This window comes from Rhizophagus irregularis, chromosome 4, assembly GCF_026210795.1.
Source record: "Rhizophagus irregularis chromosome 4, complete sequence".
NCBI classification, from domain to species: Eukaryota; Fungi; Glomeromycota; class Glomeromycetes; order Glomerales; family Glomeraceae; genus Rhizophagus; species Rhizophagus irregularis.
In genome coordinates this window covers 1579631-1601250 of record NC_089432.1, presented here as the reverse complement: position 1 = coordinate 1601250, position 21620 = coordinate 1579631, and the positions used below count along the sequence as shown (strand labels likewise).

General features: G+C 32.2%; 6 protein-coding genes across 6 annotated transcripts; 3 read left to right on the top strand and 3 right to left on the bottom strand.

Annotated features, from left to right (window-relative positions):
- Positions 1-194: 194 nt before the first annotated feature.
- OCT59_023725 (uncharacterized protein) lies at positions 195-2555 on the top strand (the record flags this gene model as incomplete). The annotated part of the gene is made up of 7 exons (XM_066134912.1): positions 195-197; positions 526-655; positions 817-882; positions 962-1647; positions 1877-2068; positions 2377-2453; positions 2546-2555. The coding sequence occupies 7 exons, from the start codon at positions 195-197 to the stop codon at positions 2553-2555; spliced, it is 1164 nt and encodes a 387-aa protein (XP_065990991.1).
- A 126-nt stretch (positions 2556-2681) lies between these two features.
- Positions 2682-3171, top strand: OCT59_023724 (uncharacterized protein). Its single transcript, XM_066134911.1, has one exon. It carries the CDS (start codon positions 2692-2694, stop codon positions 2998-3000), a length of 309 nt encoding a protein of 102 aa, XP_065990990.1. The 5' UTR covers positions 2682-2691; the 3' UTR covers positions 3001-3171.
- A 2337-nt stretch (positions 3172-5508) lies between these two features.
- On the bottom strand, positions 5509-6171 carry OCT59_023723 (uncharacterized protein; the record flags this gene model as incomplete). The annotated part of the gene is made up of 1 exon (XM_025333527.2): positions 5509-6171. The coding sequence occupies one exon, from the start codon at positions 6169-6171 to the stop codon at positions 5509-5511; it is 663 nt and encodes a 220-aa protein (XP_025171649.2).
- An 85-nt stretch (positions 6172-6256) lies between these two features.
- Positions 6257-8840, bottom strand: OCT59_023722 (uncharacterized protein; the record flags this gene model as incomplete). Its single annotated transcript, XM_066134910.1, has 6 exons — positions 6257-6470; positions 6539-8102; positions 8172-8198; positions 8290-8369; positions 8453-8674; positions 8746-8840. The coding sequence occupies 6 exons, from the start codon at positions 8838-8840 to the stop codon at positions 6257-6259; spliced, it is 2202 nt and encodes a 733-aa protein (XP_065990989.1).
- Positions 8841-9040: 200 nt separating this feature from the next.
- On the top strand, positions 9041-11817 carry OCT59_023721 (uncharacterized protein; the record flags this gene model as incomplete). The annotated part of the gene is made up of 2 exons (XM_066134909.1): positions 9041-9199; positions 11641-11817. 2 exons carry the CDS (start codon positions 9041-9043, stop codon positions 11815-11817), a joined length of 336 nt encoding a protein of 111 aa, XP_065990988.1.
- Positions 11818-13190: 1373 nt separating this feature from the next.
- On the bottom strand, positions 13191-17523 carry OCT59_023720 (uncharacterized protein; the record flags this gene model as incomplete). Its single annotated transcript, XM_066134908.1, has 11 exons — positions 13191-13500; positions 13583-13849; positions 13928-14052; positions 14137-14266; positions 14396-14758; positions 14832-15015; positions 15096-15215; positions 15281-16136; positions 16257-16888; positions 17075-17332; positions 17418-17523. 11 exons carry the CDS (start codon positions 17521-17523, stop codon positions 13191-13193), a joined length of 3351 nt encoding a protein of 1116 aa, XP_065990987.1.
- Between the last annotated feature and the right edge of the window lie 4097 nt (positions 17524-21620).

Sequence of the window (21620 nt, the reverse complement as noted above, 5' to 3'; positions counted from 1 at the left end):
ATGCCTTTCTAGCCAGTTTTCTTATAAACAGGTCTGGCATGCATTGTATAAAAGTCAGTCTTAGAATAGGTCAGGCTATGACAGAATGCGCACATTTTTTTTGGTGAAGACTTATAGTGTCTGACACACCCGGCCTCACGCAAGTATCTTTCCTGCAGATAGACCCATCTTTTTTAATATATTGGCAAACCAAGATGGTAAATTAGAAGGGATCTTCTTGGAGTCCTATGAATTAGCTGTATTTCCACCAAGGATCATAGTACTTCTTTTTGGAAAAATTATTAAGATTAATATACGTCAAACTTCCCTTCATTTTTTATTATAGATCTGATAAATATTCAAAAATATGGCACATGGTTACCTTTGGTAACAATGTGAATTATTTTTTATTTTAAAGATTTGATTTTCTTAATGTACATATACCAAAAAAATTCTACTAATCTACTTATTATTGACATGGCTACCAAAATGGCTACCCCAAAGATCTGAAAACCTAAAGCTAATAACTTTGTATTGGTTTTAAAGCAGTTCCTAGAAAAGCATAATTTGACAGCCGACTTCACCCTAGAACAATTAAGCAAATATGCTCCCGAACTGGATGCTTTACTTCCTGATTGGAAGGCCCGTAAGTACGTTAAGAAAACCCTTGCGAGAGGTACTGAAAAAAGAAGTGCATTTAGCAAAGAGCAGATAGGGGCTCTCGTGCCAGATCAGAGAAATAAGATATATTCTGTCAGGAAAAGGGTCCAAGAAGTCGCTAAAAGCGTGAAGATAAGTGGGATATTTTCATTAATACTTTATCTTTGGGACTAAAAGGAAATAAGGATGGAGTAATTGATGATAAGGAAATGGTTGCTTCTAGCTCAAACCAATCACGATTTCGTAAGTATTTAGCAGAGTACGGGGCCGATCGTGAATTTATTGATTGCTATGCCAAAGATTCAAAGACTACTACTGACAGCTTCCAACAAAATCCAGCAAGAGCGGATTGAGAAGCGCTTGGCTAATCAAGGTAGAATCCCAGAATATTTTACCTTTGAAAAAGTACTTAGGAGACTCCAGAATATCGATACTTCTAAAATTCCCTCTATGCAGGATCTCGCAAATGTGATAGTGATGCTGAGCATGAGGCCTGCTGAAGTATCATCTCTCCAGATTATTAATTACAAACCAGATTCCGAAGATCTACCAGCGTGGTATAAAGCTGGTTATTCTTGGTATTGCACTAGATGTCGCAAACAGAGAGATAAACTGATGCCTATGCGCTTACTCTTTATGGAAAAGGATCCAGAACGTGCTAGGGAATTACTTACCTGGATTCAAGACGCTATTAAGGCTGGGAAGTTGCATGATCCAGTTTATACTGAAACTGGAAAGTGTAATAATGTGCCATTTGCCAAATTCATAAAGAGTTTAAAAACTAATCAGGACAAAGATGAGATTACCCCTGAGCTTCTAAGAAAAATAGGAGCTAAACACGCCTCGATGGTTCATGCCGGTCCAAATCCAACCCCTCAACATCTCAACAATCTTTCAGAAATCGCATTAAGACATAAAATTAACCGTCTTGATGCGGGGAAAAATTACGCTTTAGGTGATCCAGAATCGAAGGAGCCCATATCTGATTCTGAAAATACACCAAGCCTGGTACCTCAGCCTAAAAGATAGCAGAAATTGATTCAATGTTAGCTGGTTTCTAAAATTATGTGATTAATATATTATTCGAGATCCTGCCAAAATGAGGCAGGATTTTTTTAGTCCGATCCTACAATAATCATCAACCCTGAGTGGTAATCTTCAGCTTGGAAGATTTTGAAAAAAATGTTAAGTAATATAGACAAAATGTCCCTTATTTTTCATATTCGTTCGGAAAAAGAATAGATTAATTGAATTGGATAAATTATCATGCATGGCTAAAAAATCAAGAAATAACAGGCGCAAGACAATGGGTAAGTTTACTACTAATCCCACACAATATTTGCCCCTATGCAATCCAGCCAAATATGAGCACACATATGATAGGGCAACCAGCTTTATCACTGTCAAGAATAAAAGACAGGATAGGATTGTAGGCGTGTTCGATTATCCCGAGCTGAGTGAATATCTGGGAGTTCGATCCAACTAGTCCGGAGCGGTGATCATCAGCTCGGAAGAATTTGCTGGGCCGCTCCTGTGCGACAGAAAAATAAGTGGATCATCAGTCAGGTCTTGTGCGACATATTAATTTTTGCATATATATTCGAAAAAGAAAAAATACTAACCAGTACCTATATTTTTTTCCCGAACAAATGTGAGAAAATGTGAAAGGAGGTCTAGTTGCAACACAGGACCAACTCTAAAAGTAAATACTGACGGCAAAAACATATGTTATGAAAGGCTGAGGACTTTGGAATTTCGAGATCTACAAGAACTAACTACCTTTGCGTCTCTCCGGTAGATCCCCATGTGAAAAGGTATGAAGATTCCATTTGCATGTGCTTTCAAGGGACTCTTGGCATCATACAACAATACTAATCACTATTTTTATCTCCCTATCTTTTCTCAGCAAGATATAAAGCATGTAGGGATATGTGGAAGTTCAGCCAACTTTCCCGCAAAAATTTAAGGTATGTATATGCTAGAAGTTGTGTATGTATGTATAGTGCAAGAGCGAGTCTTTTCTCACTATGGGCTTTGTAAATAGGAATCAAGATGTCTTCCGGCGAAGATAATATATTTCTTCATTGTCTTATTGTTCCTTGTGGCCAACTTCATGCTCTTCCACGCGATCAAGTCGTGCAAGTAGTTACAGTTGGCAGGAGCCAAGCAGTCGGCGTACTTGAAGCTACAATTCAAAGCAGATTAGGGGCACCATTTAATAATATTCGCCTAAAAATTCGTCAAGTTTACCCCAGTGAGGCGCCTATGCAACCGCAGGATTTGATTTCCAATTTTTTTAATGAAGAACCCCGAGCAGACTATTTCCATGTCGTCGCTCAGCCCCTCTTAGGCTCAGAATAATTGTCTTATATCATGTAGCGCTATAGTCACAAATTTTATGTATTGTAGGCCGGGTTCGGCAATGATTTATTTCATAAATAAAGTATTATTATTTTTATCGAATGTACTGTACATGAGAAATGGGTCATGTGTAATGATGCAATGCTGTGCTACATAAAAACCTATATTAATACCCAGTATTCCCTTTCCCAAATTTTATCTCACTCCGAACGTAACACTATTTTTTTGTCCGAGCCTATTATCACTATAAAAACGTAACGCTATGTCTGAAACTAGTACACCTTATACTCCAGCTTCCACCTCCACTACTGTTGCTGGAAATGAGACGGTCTCGTTGGCGGACGAAATTAAAAAAATATGACACAGCCAAGCTTATAGATTTCTTGCGTGGGGAAAAGGACTTAGGTCTTGACGACGATGACTTAGAAATAATTCGCAAAGAAAAAGTTAATGGCCGTGCCTTCCTCAAGACGAGTAAGGAAGAGTTCCAGGGTTTAGGTTTGGGATTTGGACCTGCAAAAAATCTTGCGGACTTCGCCAAGGAGTGTAAGGAGAAAAAGAAGCGTGCGTTTTCCTCATACCGCAGTTTGGAGAAAAATACGGCATTAAGAGTAGTAGTATAACGAGCATCCCCCAGTTCACACCAGGTAAGTTATGCACATGCCAACCTTTTTCGTTACGAATAGCAACTCACGTATTCTGAATTTATAGTCCCCCACCCAATCGATGAAAAATCTCCAGAGTTTAAGCTCTGCATTGATGACATTCTTCGTAGGATAAAAAACATGGGGCCAGTCGTAGATAGTAATGAGGCTATGCGTTGCGAATACATTTCTACAATCCTTCATACTGCTGTCAGCATCCTCGGAGGATTGGTAATCTTGCCTCAGATGAATGTATCTGGTGAAGAAAGTTCCGGCCGTGTAGATTATGCGATCAAGAAAATACTGGATGATTTGCTCGAAGAAATAATATGCATAACCGAAGGAAAGCAAAACCAGCCAGGGAAAGGAGTGGCTCAGAACCTTATGCAATGTCGAAGTTCGTGCGAAGTAAGCAATACCTTTTTTATGTCTAGCCTCCATTCGACTATCCTTCTATCAGAAAATACTAACAAATCCTCATCTGTAAACATAGATGAACTTAGATACGCTCAAGAAAAAGCGTACGGCTGTTGAAGCATTCGAGGAGTATGAATATGTCTATGGTATCGTCACAACAGGTGAGAAAATGACTCTAGTGAAGGTTTCTGTTTCGCTTTTGCATCACTAACTCTCACAATTTCTTAGCCACGGACTGGTATTTCATTCTACATAGCACCGAGGCTATCTATTGTACGAGCAAGACTCTCTCTGACTGAAAACGCACTCAAGGACTCAACCGACTTGCGCAAGAATGTGAAGAGGATTTTAGGGGTTATAGTGGGTTTGTTAAAAGATAGGGTATCAGCTAGTGAAGAACCTGCAAATAAGAAGCGCCGTGTAGAAGAGATAATCAAGAAAAAATAATTGTATAGGACACTAGCATAGACGTCATGTATCACGGGCTACGTCCCGAAACTTTGTATTTATTTTTCGCATGTATTAATAAAAAATTTTTCTTGGCAAAAGTGATCGGCGTGAACAATTGTTCACGCGCACGTGATTTTTTATTCGTTACCGAACTTATTAATAAAAATTTTTTACGTACAACACGTGACGAAATGTCATATGGTCAGGTGGATGCGTTTATTAGTATCGCCAGAAAATTTTTTCGTGTCATATCCCTCCACTTTCTCATTTTTTATAAGTATTCTGGGGACTTGGATTTTTTTCGGTGTCTAAAATCCTATTCGTCACACGTTATTCGACACATGGTTAATTTCTTAATTCCAGCCAAATCTCATAATGCCGGCCAAAGTCACGTGGGGTGAAAAATTTTCTGGCGGGTAGATATTAGTGACCTGAATACTCACGTGATTTTTGATCGTGAAGATTCTTCACGGTTGCACCTATGATGTGGAAAAGCTGAGAAATAAATCTTTGAAGTCAGTGAAAAATATATATTTAACATAGGTTCTTAGGTAGCATAGAAATCGCGGGCAAAATCCCATCTTTGTATTTACTTTTCACATATATTAATAAAACTTTGTTCCTGGCAAATTTGCTGACAGGCGTTACTCTCTGAATCATGTAATTTATTTACTACATTCCCTTCCCCAAAAGCTCATAAATTTTCTCCGGTTCTTAGACGAATCACCACTTAAAAAAATAAACTAACAAATTGTATAAATAATAAAATTCCATGTTTATAATAAAGGCACGAAAATATAATATATGCAAAATTAATATGACTACAACTAATATACGAGTAAAGACTTGTAATATAGATTACGCATTCTTAAAGAAAAACGTTGCAGGCGTGCAAAACACTATGATAGTTTAAGGAAAAGATATGTATTTATCCTGTTTCGATTTCCGAAGTCATCAGTTGTAGGACGAAATTGTATTTTTCATACTTAATGTTAATCTAATGCTTTCGTTTTTTTCTTAGTCCACTATTTTCTCCGATTTCCTCCACTTTTTCTTTTACTTTCTTTACCTCTTTTTTTATGGTGTTTTTAAGCGTATCTAGAAACAACAGATGATCTCCCTGAAAGACAGTCGATGCGTTTTTGTGATCAATAATGCCGATAAGTTGTTGCTGGTTTAATCGACCCCTTAGACCATATGGATAATTGTTTGTTACAAACGATTCTTGGCGCACATCGGCTGGATAGGCAACCAATAAGGCAATAGAGCCTTTCTCGCATTGTTGTATTACCTTATCAACAATGGGTTTATTTGTTTCTTTTTGAAAAATTTCGCCATTTTTATCCCTGTAAAACATTCTTGGGTCAATCGAACTGAGAGCCCCCGCAATTGTTTTAACAGAATAACGAAGCTTGACCTGAATGAAAACAGGAACTGTAACCTCCTCAAATTCAACGAAAAAAATAATGTCCGGACCACAATGATCGTCTGGGAAATAAAAAGCTGGACGTAGATCAGGTGATACATTAAAATATTTGTCTAGAGTATAACCCGTCGTTGCGTTTACTACTTGTGGTACATTGACATCAGAAGGTTTGACAACCTTCGGTGATCCTTTGCAGAACTTAGGTAAATCAACAATTTCAGAAAATATCGGCATATCTCTTATATTTTTCTGCCCATCGAACATTCGTTAAGAATAAAATTCAATAATACTCAACCTTGGCCTAACCCTAACCCTAACCCTAACCTTCAAATTCCCCAGGTAGGTATGTTTGCCACAGAAATCCCCATGAACTCGCACTGTTAACTTTAGTCATTGTATTGAGAATCTCTTTTGGTAGACTATCGTTGTCTTTAAAAAAGTTGTAAGATGCAGTGAGAGCAAATGGTTCGTCAATGTAAGCAACTAAAATCTCCTTTCCCGGAACTGCAGGTTTTAATGCTTCTTTATTCACACTTATAATTCTTAACATGTCTTCATCATTACATATGTGTTGCAATTCAGAAGCAGTCTGTGGCTTTACCGACCGGAAACATCCAAAACCGCTTCCCTATGTATATTGCTCCTATACGGTTCGGTGGTGCGTGTAATGGGCGTTAATTCCCTATGTACATTGCTCCTATACGGTTTGGCTGTGCGTGTAATGGGCGTTAATTCCCTATGTACATTGCTCCTATACGGTTTGGCTGTGCGTGTAATGGGCGTTAATTCTCTATGTACGGTTACATTACGAATTGGTGGTACCATCCTGCTTTGTTGCGACTCAATTATTTTAAATTGACTTTCATCAGTACACAAATATGGTGATCCAGAATAATAATAGGAGAGCGTTAAACTCTTATATAAATCAAGAACATTATTTGATAGCAAATGATTAGGTCGTGACCTCTCAATAATGCCGTGCAATTTTTTATATAATGATTGCTCGCCGTTTTTACTATGTGTTAGTGTTTCCCAAAGTCCATCGATAGCATCATTAATCGATAAACCCATTATAACATCTTCCACAATTGTGATAATCGGGCGAAATCGGCCGCGGAAGAGTTTATAAATTCGATCATATTCGTTATCTGTTAGTACTATTTGACGACTAACGTATTCCTTTACATGTGCAATGTCCCGCCACCTTCCAAAGCCTGTGAATTTATCTATGTCAAGGTCTGGCTTCGCAATTCCTAAACTTCCAAGAGTTTCCCCAAGTGAAAGAAGACCCAGTCCAGTACCACATGCAACGGCACAATGACCAGAAAATAACGGTGTTGGTCTCTTAAATGTTTGAATAACTGGAGAAATGAGTGAGCGTTTCTCATTAGGATCATATCGTGATCGAAACTTTCCATTAAGTACCATTTGGAGTGACTGTGTTTCATCAAAAATTATGGGAAAGATACTAGATCCACTTATTTTATCGTATATGGTATCAATGATTTCTAAGGAGACTTGTGTACAATCGGTGAGCATAAATGTAAGTACTTTAAATAAATAATCAGCATAATTATAAAGGGATCCGAATATTTTCTGACAGGTCTGTAACAGGAGCCAGCGTTGTGGATTAAATGTTGATGATGATTTGATACACTCATCTAATATAAGCAATCGAGAAAGAACTAAACAACGAACAACATGATCTGCATGTCGGCGATTATCTTCAAAATTTTCTGTTATTTTACTATTTTTCCAAAGGTAATTTTCAATTTCCTCAATATCACCCGAACCTCCATTTCCCTTGCGTGCACCTACAAAATATAATCCCCAGTTTTCACAAAGCAACTCGTAGCATGTTCGTGTCTTTCCGCATCCAGATGTACCCAACAGAACTAGCAGGTTGTTCTTTGCTTTTCTCATTGCAGTCTGAATAGTTGTAACTTGAGTAATTGGATTAATTGTTATGCTATTATCTCCAGAGAGATTGTGGAGTAATAATGAAGGACGATCACCTTTAGAGGAAGCAGGTACAGTTGTTTTAAGATCTATTGGTGGGCTGTATGATGGCAATGCATCATTATTTCTTATGTATGTTTCGAGGAACTGGCCGTGTTTACTTTCAAGAAATTTTTTGAAAATAACATCAGGTTCGGGCGGTATCACTGATGGTAAAAAAATGAATATTATTAACAAGCAAATCATTTAACGGGTTACGAAAAAAGATGCTGTACCTTGTGTAATGCCTCGCGAAACACCTGCTTTAACGCGGAAAAAAAATGACATTAGATCAAACTCGATGAGATAACGCGAATTTCTTGTTCGAGAGGTAAACCATTGGGAGACACTTACCAGTGGTGGCGGGCTGGGGCGGTTGTACGACGATATGGATGTGATTAGGTGGAAATACATAACCAACCGGAAAAATCGTTCTAATCAATTCACCTGGGCTCAAATCTTCACCAAGTAATCAAGGTATGCATCATTACGAAAATTCTCGTTAAGTGTTATTAACTGCTCATTATCTTTTTTGAAAGGGGTTTCGAACTTCCATAGCCTCAGTTTATTAGCTTCATTGTTGTTGGGCCATATTTGTTTCTTGAGATGTCCAAAGGAGAACTTTTTAATAGGGACATCAACTCCTTCAACGCGGGTCGTTTCGCCAATGTCAACCGGAATGGCACTATCAATAGGAGTATCTAGAAGGTAACAATATAACGTAATGTCGGCCATATATCTGCAAACGCGGAAATTGAGAGTTAAAACAAGGTCAAAAAAATTAATAGTCCAGTAGTATAAAATAAAGACCTTTTTGTTGAACTGGCAGATAGGGAATTTTCCTCAAATTTAGTTTGTACCCGGAACGGCAAAAGTACTCGAGATAGCGAAGAATAGCTTGACATCTTGATTATATTTCATATATATATATGTTTCCATAAAAAGTTGTTGACTAATTGCTACGAACTGTGACTGCGAATTGAGTCAGCGATGTGTCAAGGATCAAATACAAAATTACGAAAAAAATTTATTAATCAAAAATCAGCCACATGTCACAATGTCACATGAGAGTGCCAATCAAAATAATTCCTGATCGGCGAAACTAATGTTCCGGACAAGACTACGCAATATAAGATATGAATATTTCGGTTATGACTGTGCAATGTGCATTTACAAGGAAGCGACTCAGAGCTTGCAAAGTCAATATCTAATTTTTTGTTCAGAACTTTCGAGGACCTTATTAGACAGAGAACATAAACTTTTGGTGAGTTTTAATATTGCTAATTTATTTCTGACTTCGCGTATTTTATGCATAATTGACGACCATTTTATTCTATCCAGAATATCGACGTTGGAATAAATAAAATTAGAGTTAATGTTAGGATATTGTGTTAGTATGTAGATAGCGTATGTAGATAGCTGAACGAAACACTGGCAGGCATTTAGTATAGAGGTTTTATTTCGCTTTGTAAAACAAGTTTATGTATTACGAATCTTGTAATTTATTTTTTACATCAATAAATCAGTAATTCCGATAAGGATATTACCTCGTATCTATGCTAACGAACTTTTGAATTATTCCATCTTATATAAAAAATTATTATCGAACATGCAATCCACTGATTCATTGAGAGAATTAAATGCCAAGCTCCTAGCTGAGATCGCCAAACTTAGGAAAGAGAATGCTGAGATTCCTGAACTTAGAGAGAAGTTACTAAGGTTGAGGCTGAGAACGCGAAGCTGAGGCAAATTATTGAAGAGAATGCAAGGCGTGATTCTGAGAATGCTGAACTCAAGTCTAGAGTCGGAGAGCTTGAGGCTAGACTTGCATTATTAGAACAGAGTTCAGCAGTGGATGGGATGGCGTTGTCATTTGGTCAGACACAAAACGGTGAAGAAGCGATACCAGTGGTGATGGTACCAACTGTTGATGTACCCGATTCTGTGATAGACCAACTCAGTAATGAAGTAGGACGAGTACCTAGTGACCTTGATGGTAACGATGAGAAAATGGTCGATTTCTTGGATGAGGCGTATAAGAAAAGCATTAGCAATGAGATTAGAGAGAGGAGGCGGGAAAAGAAGCAGAGAGATCAAGAGGCACTCGTAATTTCTCAGAATGTGACTAAAATTTCTGAGCAAGACGAGCAAGAATTATCACAATCTTATGTGGCCAGTTCTGAGAACATAAGATCAGCATCTTGCGTCTTATCAAAGCAACTGCAAGTTAATGCATCCAAATTAGCATGTAATCTTGAAAACCGTGAAGATTCTTCACGATTGGAGTCATGTGATGTGGAGGAACTTAAATCCGATCAGTATGATGAAGTTATTGCCAAGTTGGATAAAAATATAATTGTGGAACATTTCTCACTTTGGAACGTAACATTATTTTTATCTGAGACAAATATTCCTATAGAAGCGCCAAGTCAACTATCACTCTCAGTTGCTTTGTCAGTCGTAGGTGAAAACCCTTATGAAAATGCTTTCGCAGTTGAAATAGATACAACGAAGCTATTTAGTTTCTTAAGATCTTTTGCCTTAATATTATCGTCAATTTTTTCCTTGACAGCGTCCCTGAAGTTATGGGAGGTCAACATTTCCCTCGAAGAAGAAAACAATAAATTAATAATCTCTGTCGACACAAAAATTAACGTTTATATTAAGGACGAGTTTGGTGAGGTGGAACTGCTTCCTCTTTCGAAAACTAACAAACACTTTCCTTCCCAACCAGCGGACGAGCACATGCATATCATCGTACAACATCCTGTTGAGAAGAAGTTCACTGCACCGCAACGTATAGGCGTAAGAGTGTAATTTTATGTAAATTTCAATGGACAGTAACCCGAGAAATGGTGACGTTGGAAGGTTTTAAGAAGATGCTTTGAGAATATATGAATGGGACAGAAATGAGCATATCTTCGATCCACTGGTTTATCCAGATTTTATCCAATTATCCGCGGTTATATCCGAATTGTAAGTTCCAGATAATTTAAAGTATTTCGGGGACTAATGGTCAGAACTCTATGATAGCTTGTTTGAAAGCACTTGATGCTACGAATGTGATTATTGTGCGAAATTTAAAATAATAAGTTTTAACCCAAATTTTATTTTAATAACTATTTCATCCAGATAAAATAATTATTTTATCCGGATAACAGTTTTATCCAGATCGAAACACTATATCGTAATAGGCAGTTCTGATCTTGAAGAGAAAAATTTCAACAGGTAAAATGCGTAAAATTAAACAGGTAAGTTCAAGTTCCCAAAGTGCGCGTAAAATTCCTCAATTTCTGCTGACGAGGATTTATTGAGCATTATCTGGACTGATAACCCCAAGGTGCTGGAAATAGTTGCGGACACGTGTAAGTACTATCAATATATTTAGGATATTCACGTGTCGATTACACAAAATGTCTGATCAGTTAATTTATTTTTTTTATGGCGCAACAACCTTTCTCTTTGTATACTCTCCCAAAGATGAAGTTTCTTTCGGTTTGAAGGCTGATAGCTATGATCAATTACCATGTATTGAGATTGGAAATTTAGTAACTCCGGAAGAGATTAGGAACAGTGTGATTGAGGAGTTTTTAAGAATGCATAAGGCTTCTCCACCCATCACTAGCGTAAATACGTGAATTTATTTCTGCGATTATACATGATGTGGCGTCCATCTTCGATTGCACTGTAAAAGTTTATCCTTAGTATGAAGTCTCCGGAAGTCATGGAAAGAGACCCATCGATTGGGTGATCAAAATGGGGGACACAATTATTTCTGTAACTGGCAAAGAAAACGATAACAATGCAACTATGATAACAAGAAGAAAAGATAGGCTATATTTAACTACTGCTGAAGTGAAGGGCAGAATCTATTTTGAATAGGCTATTAAAGCTCCCATCATATTTAACGTTTACTTGTTTATAATTACTACTATTATTCTGTTAACCTATGGATGATAATGATTAGTTAAATTTAGATAACTTGTCAACTAGATAGGGTGACCAGTATAAAAGTGGAAATCTGTAAAACTACATAGCTTAATTACCAACTCTTGCTTGGTAGCTATCATATTAATAACTTTTTAGGTGTATAGTTTACAGTAAAAATTTTATGAAAACGTGAGTAATCATAAAGGAATGGACATAGCAAAAAATGTTTTATTAGAAGCGTTCGTGAAAATCAGAGTGTGGTTACACAACAGGCTGATCGCATTAAAGTGAAAAGCCATTAATCCGAATGTGCGAAAATTTTCATGTTTTTTGATTTACTTTTTTTAAATATATATTATCATATTTTTTAAAGGTGAATATGTGTTAGTTAATTTACAATACTTTCGTTAAACAAAAAATGTCATCGATATTTTGACTAATTGACTATGTTTAGAAACTATTTATGAAACTTTAAGAAAGTAATGTTAAAATATTTAGATGATAAAACCCAAATATTTAGGTTTTTTCAGTAAAAATTTCAAGTAGTTTCGGCTAGAAATTGACAAATTTCGTAATTTTGTGAGGAAATCATCATTCAATTTTGACTATCATTTTATACCGATTGACAATTAAAATCATTTACCTAAACGATATCAACCAAAAATTAGACATACTTTCCAAGATCTTTCTTTTTCTTTGGACTCGTATTTATAATGAAACACAAAGAAATTCAATTGGCGATTTCTATGATAATGGGCAATTAAATGTCAATTTCCACAAACTATGGCGTAAAATTCTAGGAATGAACTCTAAAAAATCAGCACAATTAAACTTTGTTTGCTGACTATCAAATAACAACTCGATTTCCAAAGTCTCCTAAGCCAAATATTCACAATAAATAAATCGTAATTCAAGACAATGACAGATTAGAAGTAAATTGTATCTCTACCAACAAACATGATAAAAATGCAAATGCATCAAATAATCAATACATAATAAATGATCCCATGCACGTGTATCAGATATCCAACATCATAGAAGAGAATGATACAACCACAAGGCTTCAGACCAAGTTTTGGACTTAGAAACAATAAGATTAGAAAACAATATTTACCGTGTCATATTGGCGGATTCTAATATTCTCAAAAGAAAATAATGTTAATGAACTTATTTACTCATTGGATATCATATAGTAGTTAGAGTAAAATTTATTGAAAAAAATCATATAAAAAATACATTAACAAAATATACAAATAAAATTCTAAATACAATAAATAACTAGTGTGTCATAGCTGATGAACTAGAAGCTATAGATACAAATATCCTTAATCTTCATTACCAGAAATAAGTGCCTCATACCAAAGGTTAATGTCAAAAGTTATCTTTTCTTTATCAGCACTTTCATTAAACCATGAATATAATTTTTTCGTTTTAAGCTCTCTAGATTTTTTCTTCCATCTTTTCATTAAGTCAGGATCTTGACGGAAACAAATATATGGGGATTGTAAATTATCATTTAATGATTCGCCAAAGAAAGGATTATCAACGTTAAGTCTTTCATAATCATTAATAAGTTCTGATCTAAATATTAATAATCCAAGTTTACCATCTTCTTTAGCCTTATTAAATGTGTCACTAAATAAATTTTAAAGAATAAATAATAATTTATAAATAAAATACATACAATATTACAATATTTAATAAATAAATTACTTACTTCATTAATGCAATAATCATGTTTAATAATATAAGTACTATAACAACACTCGCTATGAATGCTAATAATTGCAATGCCCAATATTTATAAGGAAGTAAATTAGTTGAATCCCAATTGTATGCTGAAAGTATAGCATCTAATGGTGTATCGAAAGGGTTATTAGGGGTCTCTTCTGTTAAAGTAAAATTATCAGTTCCGTTTTTTAATGTAAAACTCGAGTTTGACCGTTGTGAATCAACAAGTGATGAAAATCCAAAAAGAATAAACCTAATTTATAAATATATATAAAAATTAATCTCATAAAATTATAATAAAAAAAAAAAGAAAGAAAAGATCACTAGTTACATTGAATGCCCAACTCCCATAATTAAAATAAGCATAAATGCAAAAAATGGTAAAATTTTTCCTAAAATATTTCCAAAAATATATATATTTATTGCTATCTCTGAAAATAATCTTGACCTTAAAAGCTTTAGAAAGTAAAGAAAATAATAAATTAATATATAAAATCAATTTAAAAATTCGTATATGATAATTGAATACATTAAACATACCATTTCAATCCAAAGTAAAAAGGCAGTTACTGATGTTGCGAAAATCATCCATTCATAATTGAGCCCGTTAATTTTACTACTGAATGAATTTGCCAAAATTATAGAAAATATAATCATACCTAAAATGACACTACATAGGTCAAATATATTAAATAATGTAAAATATTTGCCTTTATACTTTATCATTTGTATAATTTCAACTAATAATAAATATATTCCAGAATAATAAAATATTAGGATCATAATTAAAAAATAGTACTTATTTTTATCATTAATATCATTATTTAAATAAAGCCAAGAAAGAACAGAAAATAAAACTAAAAATATAATGTAATAAATTAAAGATATCAACAAATATTGTTTTGTTTGACTCCATCTTGAATTTATAACTGCTTCCATGGCCGGAATGCTAAAAAATGTATCAATATTTTTTTCTACTTGGAGATATGGGCTAAAATCTTTATTCTTATAAAAATGTGGAAATATTATATTTCTCAATCCGAGCAAAATTCCAGTTAATGTTCTAAGTACTCCTACTTGAACAGTTTCATCTTTTATTTTTGTATCATAAGTTGTAAAATTTGGTAGTGGAATCATACAAATGTCGGGTAATTTATCGTATCTATATTATGAAAATGCCAATAATAAATTTAAAATAATGAATCGGTTTAAATACTAGTTAAAATGATCTTTACCTTATTTTTTTGTACTTCATGCATTTCAAAATAGTCAAATGATCTGTTGAGATAAGCTGAGTAAGTGGTATATATACTTTTAATGTATCTTGGCTAACCGATAGCGAATTAAATGTTTTATTTGGAAAATTGAATTTCATTTCTCCAAAACAAGGTTTATAAAGTAATAAATCCATATAATTTGCTAATACAATGAAAATTTATATTAATAAAAATAATTGTAATTAATTGGATAATTAAAATTATTATATAACAAATATATACCATAATCATGTTTAGATAATTCTGGAAGAATTTTTGTAACATTAATCATCCAACCAATATGATCCATGGAATTCTCAGAATAATATTCTAATAGATATGCCAACATAACAGCATCTTGGTCTATAGATAATAAATGTTAGGATCAAAATACGCTAATGATAAATAATAAATAAGAAAACGCCAACCTTGGCAAAATTTCAAAGCTAAGTCTAAATCATTAGCTGATTTTAAGTCCTTATCTAAAACTTTAGCTGATTTTAAGTACGTATCTAAATCGTACATAAAATTATCGTAACATGGGTAAGAACCATATTTATTTTGTGGTCTGTGTAACAAACCAGTATTTTTCTTTTTAGACTCAACTCCAAACAGAATGTATTTTATTAAAGAAAATGAACGTGAATAAATTAGATATGCCATTAAAGGATATTGAACTTCCATAAGTTTCCAATTATCAGGATATTCTTCGATAAAGTCCTTAATAATGGTTATGATTCCACTGACAAATTTTTCACATTTTTCCTTAGAGTTAATACTAGTTTTTGTACGGTTATATAGATAGGCAAGTGATTTACATGCATTAGTTATAACAGTAGTCATGTCATCATCTATTTGAAATTTAGTTGGATTATCATGTATTAATATGTAAACAAGATTCGAATTTTCAAAATTTTTAAAATCTTCAAAATCTTTAAAATTTTGGGAATTTGACTTCCATACTTGAATACTATTTTGACCAATTATAAGAAGAAATTTTCTGTCATTTATATTAAGAAATCTACCACGAATAGGTGTAATAGTCTCTGTATTATTATTCCATGGTTCTAGATCATGTGAATTATACTCGTATTCATCGGTCACATCATTTTCTCCAAAGGTGGATCTTTCTATAATTGTTTTTGGTAGAATTTCAGCTTGATTATTATGATTAAGAAAAACTATTTTTCCATTTGCTTTAGTCAAAGTATGATAATTTCTATCATTATGTCTTATTGGAATACTAGAAATAGGAAAATAATCATTTAAACATCCTGATATAAGCTAAATATGAAATTTTACACCTTTTTTTTTGTCTTTTTCAATAATAAACAATTTTTCATCTTTCTCAATAAATTCTAAAAATTTAATTTTATGAATATTATCAAATTTTTTCGAAACAACCTCAAGACCACTTTCCATCAAATAAATTGTAATGTTGTCGTCTCCATAAGAATAAGCAAATAATTTTGAATCAGTTGATATTGCAAAAATTCCGGGTTCATTGTTTTTTGAAATTATATAATCTTTTTCTCCTCGATTTCTGTGAAAAACATTCACTAACTGTGAAGTATCAATATTGTATATTTCAATACTTTGTATTTGTTGGTAATCGCTTGTGTCAACCATTAAAAATTCCTGAAATCTAGATTTTAAAAGATATTTCCAATTATTCCGATTGCTCAAATCTCCTCTCGAATCATCATATTTTTCCAATTCTTTAAATAAATTTTCAGGTAATATATATCCACCCTTTTCGCGTACGTCTAATTCGTTTAATTCATTTAATTTAATCTCTTTCTTTTGTATTTTTATACAATTCGTACAGACAAGTGTTGCACTATTCGAAGAATTTTTTAAAAAACAAACAACCCCACCAAAATTTTTCACGGTATTATCATTATCATTTCTATTAGCGTCACTATTTGTATTATTATTAGTGTCATTATAATTGTTATTATTGTTAAATGAAAATTTGAAAAGCATTGTCATCCCCTCGCTAGGAACCTGGGATAGTCGAAATTGTTTATCATAATCTTTATCAATATAGGAAGAAGAAAAGAAATAAAAGATGAATGGATAAAAATTAAAAAAGAAGTTCGGGTAAGTAAGCAAAACCACAAAACTGAGAAAACGTAGTATTAAGTAAAAAAAGAAAAGTAGAGGATAAATGATAAAGAAAAAATTTTTAATATTCCTTCTTAGTCCTTTTTTTATATTACCAAAAAAATAAGAAAACATATTTATCTGATTGATAATTATTTTTAATAATATTTGATATTTATTAATTTCCTCATCTCTTTTTGGTTTCATATCTTTTTCAGTAATACAAGATATTGCAACTACGCCAATTTCATTATTATTAATGATATCTGAAACAGCTAAAGACCATCCAATGGTTTTATCGTCACGTTCCAAATTAAAAGTTATTCTTTTTTCTTTGCTTGTCGCCAATTCTTTAATTGTTATGGAATAGTCATCTGAAAGAAAAGTTAGGGAAAGCTCAACATTTTTTTTTTATTATTTTAATAGAAAACTAGTTACCATACATAAATTATAACTTACGTCGGGTCTCTTGGGTGAACGTTGCCACTATCGAACCTTCTGGGCTAATGGCCACATAATCTCCGAATGTAAGGTTTCCGAGTTCTGGATCATCCATATAATCCATATATTCTCTTTATTGTACCAAAATATAAAAAAAAATCTTTTAAAAGAAAACTAAGAAAACTTGAAGAAAAAAATTTTACTACCGTAAAAAAAAAAACTCTATATTTATAAGGAAAATATCAAATAAATAATTTACATTTTTAGTCATTCATTTTATTTATTGATTCGCTTTTTTGAATTTATTCAAAGCTTTCAAATTACAATTAAAGTTAAAGTTTGGAACCGTGGAACCGGTAAACAAACACCTTACAAATTATTACTTAATCTAGTGATCTTAAATTCTTAACTCAAGCCAAAATGATCAGCCTGCTAACCTTTTCCCAAATCTCAATTTGTTCAAGGTTTAGGTTGGATTTGAGGTTGGGATTTGGGACAGAGTTGAGATAAAAAAAGTACTTTTTCTAGCTAAAATAAGTAAGTATATTTACGCAATCAATTTCTTTTTTAATCATTGAAAATTTGCTTTTAATATTAAAAAGGATTCATTAAAAAGTATGAAAACTTTTTTTGGTATTTTTTGCTGTGCCAAATAATAATAAATGGTAAATGTAAAATTTTTTAAGACCAAAATTTCGTTATGCTGCCTATTACTTTCGCTGACTCTCTTATATTATTGCACTAGCCTTTGGTTGAACAATAATTAGCGTCACTATGATTAAGAACGGCGTCTTGAAAGTATAATAATTGTTAATTGTACAAGTGCCGATTAAACGCAGTAATTATTTATTCTTTTATGTCCATATTTATACTAAAATAAGTCATTGTGTTTTTTTATTGGCTTGTTCATGAAATAAATTGGTGTTAGTCTGTTAGTATTTTTAAATATGATATCATTAACCAATCATTCACCATACTAAATTTGGGATCGGCCAAAAAAGATCCTTAACCGGTTACCGTATTAACCGTTAAATGAATGATTGTCAGTGTAATTAGTGCCTCGACCCGTATCCGGATCAATCCGGATTGATCCAGATTTTTTTTTTTTCGGATATCCGGATTTTCACGGTTTTCATCCGGATTATAAACCGGATGAAAAATATCCGGTTTGACCTGGAATCCGGATGAAATTTTTATTATTTTTTTTTTTATTAATAATAATTTTGCTGATCCATAAAGATCTATATCTAAATGATATTATGGCTAATTATTTTTTGCGCCTAATACCAATTTTTTTATTAAAATTTATTAAATTTATATTTGTTATTAAACTTTTTAATACAGTAAGTTTAAGAAGATTTTTCAATTATAATTTATTTATTGAAGTTTGTATCAGATTTGTTTATTTAAATTTATACATTAACAAATAACAAATAATTTTAGATTTCACATTCAAACGTTCAAAAGAAAAAAAACTTTATATTATTTTTGTTACAACAAAATAATAATTATTGTTTTAAAATGAAAAATTGTTCAATATTATAAATTTATATAATTATAACAACTTTTTTTAAAAATTAAAACTAGTGTTATGTAATTTGATTCAAATGATTCTTTAATTTTTGAAAGAAGAAACAAATCCTTAAAAAATTGCCTTACTAACCCAACACATCTATTTATAGTAATCTTTAGCTGTATATAAAAATATCTTGTTTAAAATTTCATAATTAGTTAATTTACAAAGAAATGTTAAACAATAGTCTGAGACAATGCTGAAATAATATGAAATTGTTTTAAAGAAAAGTATTTAATGAAATTGGAATTATGTAAATTTCGTGGTCTTGGATAATTTTGGCCAAATTTGTAATTCTGGCCGAAATTAACATCACGTGACACCGGGAAAATAGTTTAGCCACCGGGCAAAAAATTTTTTATCGGCTGGCATGAAAATTTAATGTTACACAATTTGTAATTCTGGCCGGTGTTATGAATTCTGGCCAGAATTATTGCCGATCATTTGTAAATCCAATCCGGTTTCCGGTTTCTATCCGGATTATCTGATCCAGATTCAAAATCCGGGTCAATCCGGATATAATCCGGATTTTTTTTTTGTGTAATCCGGATGACGGTTTTCATCCGGGTCGAAGCACTAAGTGTAATGCCGTAATATACACTCCCCGATAAAAAGTATCCGACCACCCTAAAAATTAAAAAATCTTAAAAAATTCAGTGGGCCCAACAATAAATTTATATTTATTTTAAAAGTTTGAGACATGAGACACTTTTTAAAAGTGTTTTTTTAGCTTAATTATTAGTAAAAATTGGCGGACATTTTTAATTCTAAAAATGGCAAAATTCTTAACTTTTTAACTAGAGCAGTTATGGCCAAATGAATTCCAGAAATCAATTCTTTGACTAAAAAATAGCTTATGTTTAAAAAATCAGAAAGATTGGACTAGTAGTTGCCGAAAAATCCACCACTGAAGATCATAATTTTTATATGTAAAAACGGTAAAATTACCATTTTTGCCAAATTTTAGTATAAAAATTATGATCTTCAGTGGTGGATTTTTCGGCAACTACCAGTCCAATCTTTCTGATTTTTTAAACATAAGCTATTTTTTAGTCAAAGAATTGATTTCTGGAATTCATTTGGCCGTAACTGCTCTAGTTAAAAAGTTAAGAATTTTGCCATTTTTAGAATTAAAAATGTCCGCCAATTTTTACTAATAATTAAGCTAAAAAAACACTTTTAAAAAGTGTCTCATGTCTCAAACTTTTAAAATAAATATAAATTTATTGTTGGGCCAACTGAATTTTTTAAGATTTTTTAATTTTTAGGGTGGTTGGATACTTTTTACCGGGGAGTGTACATAGTAAATTTATTAATTGGAGGGCGCAGTATTATATTTAATCTTAGTGTATAAATTTTTAGTTTAAAATTGTATTGTTAATTATTGGTCCGGAATGACCTTAAACTAATATCATGTGAGTCAGGGATAATTATTGGTCCGAAATGACGTTAAACTATAAATCATGTGATTTAAGGATAATTAATATCCGTAAATGACGTTAGATCATTAAGGTCAAATGATTTGAAATATCAGGTGATTAATTTGTAGATTATTACGTTAATGCTAGAATTATTATAAATTATAATTAAGGAGGCAATGACGATCATTATGGATCAAAGTGAATTATATCTTATGGATAGGTTAGATTTTATAAAGATAATCTCAATGAAATTTTGAAGTTAAAATCCATGAAATCAAGTTATGAATTTGGTGAAACATAAACAAATATAAAAAGGGAAGATAGTGTGACCTCCCCAAAAACAAGTTACAATTTTAGAGTTACGAATTTAAGAAAATGGAATCATTATATAATTTATTTATTTATTATTTAACATTAGCATATTATTGTATTTATTTATATTATTAATAAAGAGTTATTTTGTTAATATCTAAGGTGGCAACGTGACTTATCACGGGCTTAGATGTTACATCAGTTAGATTAAAATTAAACGGGTAAACATAATTCGGGCTAACATTGAATATTTAGCGGATCATTCAACTTTTTTAGCAAAATTCTTTAAACGTCTAATTCTGGCTGAAATAAATATTCTGACCAGAATTAAAAATGACTATTTATAACATCTTTTATAAATTCAAAATCTCACAAATCCACTTAAGAAATGTAAAATATTTTTTCAAAAAAAAAAAGTAAAAAATTTTTATTTGTTTTAATAACGTTAAAAACAGCCAAAAACTATGCAAATTTTCCATTTTTTTAATAAATTCACAAAAAATCAAATTTGAACCTTTTTAAAAATACTGCGTCACTCTTAAATTATACATTCTGAATATATAAAAAGTAAAGTTTTCTTTCGTACACGGATTATTAGTTAAACTTTACTTTAATAAATCGCTCCATGTAAATCTTTAGTATTTAAAAAAATTTCAAGTTGTTTACAAACAATCATTTTTAATTAAATTAAAATATTTTGCTTGATGTTGCTTGATAAATAGTGATGCCTTCTTAACCAAAACCAAATATTAATATTTATTATTTTAGTTGTTACAATCGTTAAAAGCCATGTTTAAATAACCTGCATTTAATTAAAGTTAAAATTAACTTTTATGTACAATATGTTTTTTCAAATTTAATCAAAGAACATCTTAGATCCACTAATTAATAATTGTTATTAATACATTTGTGTAA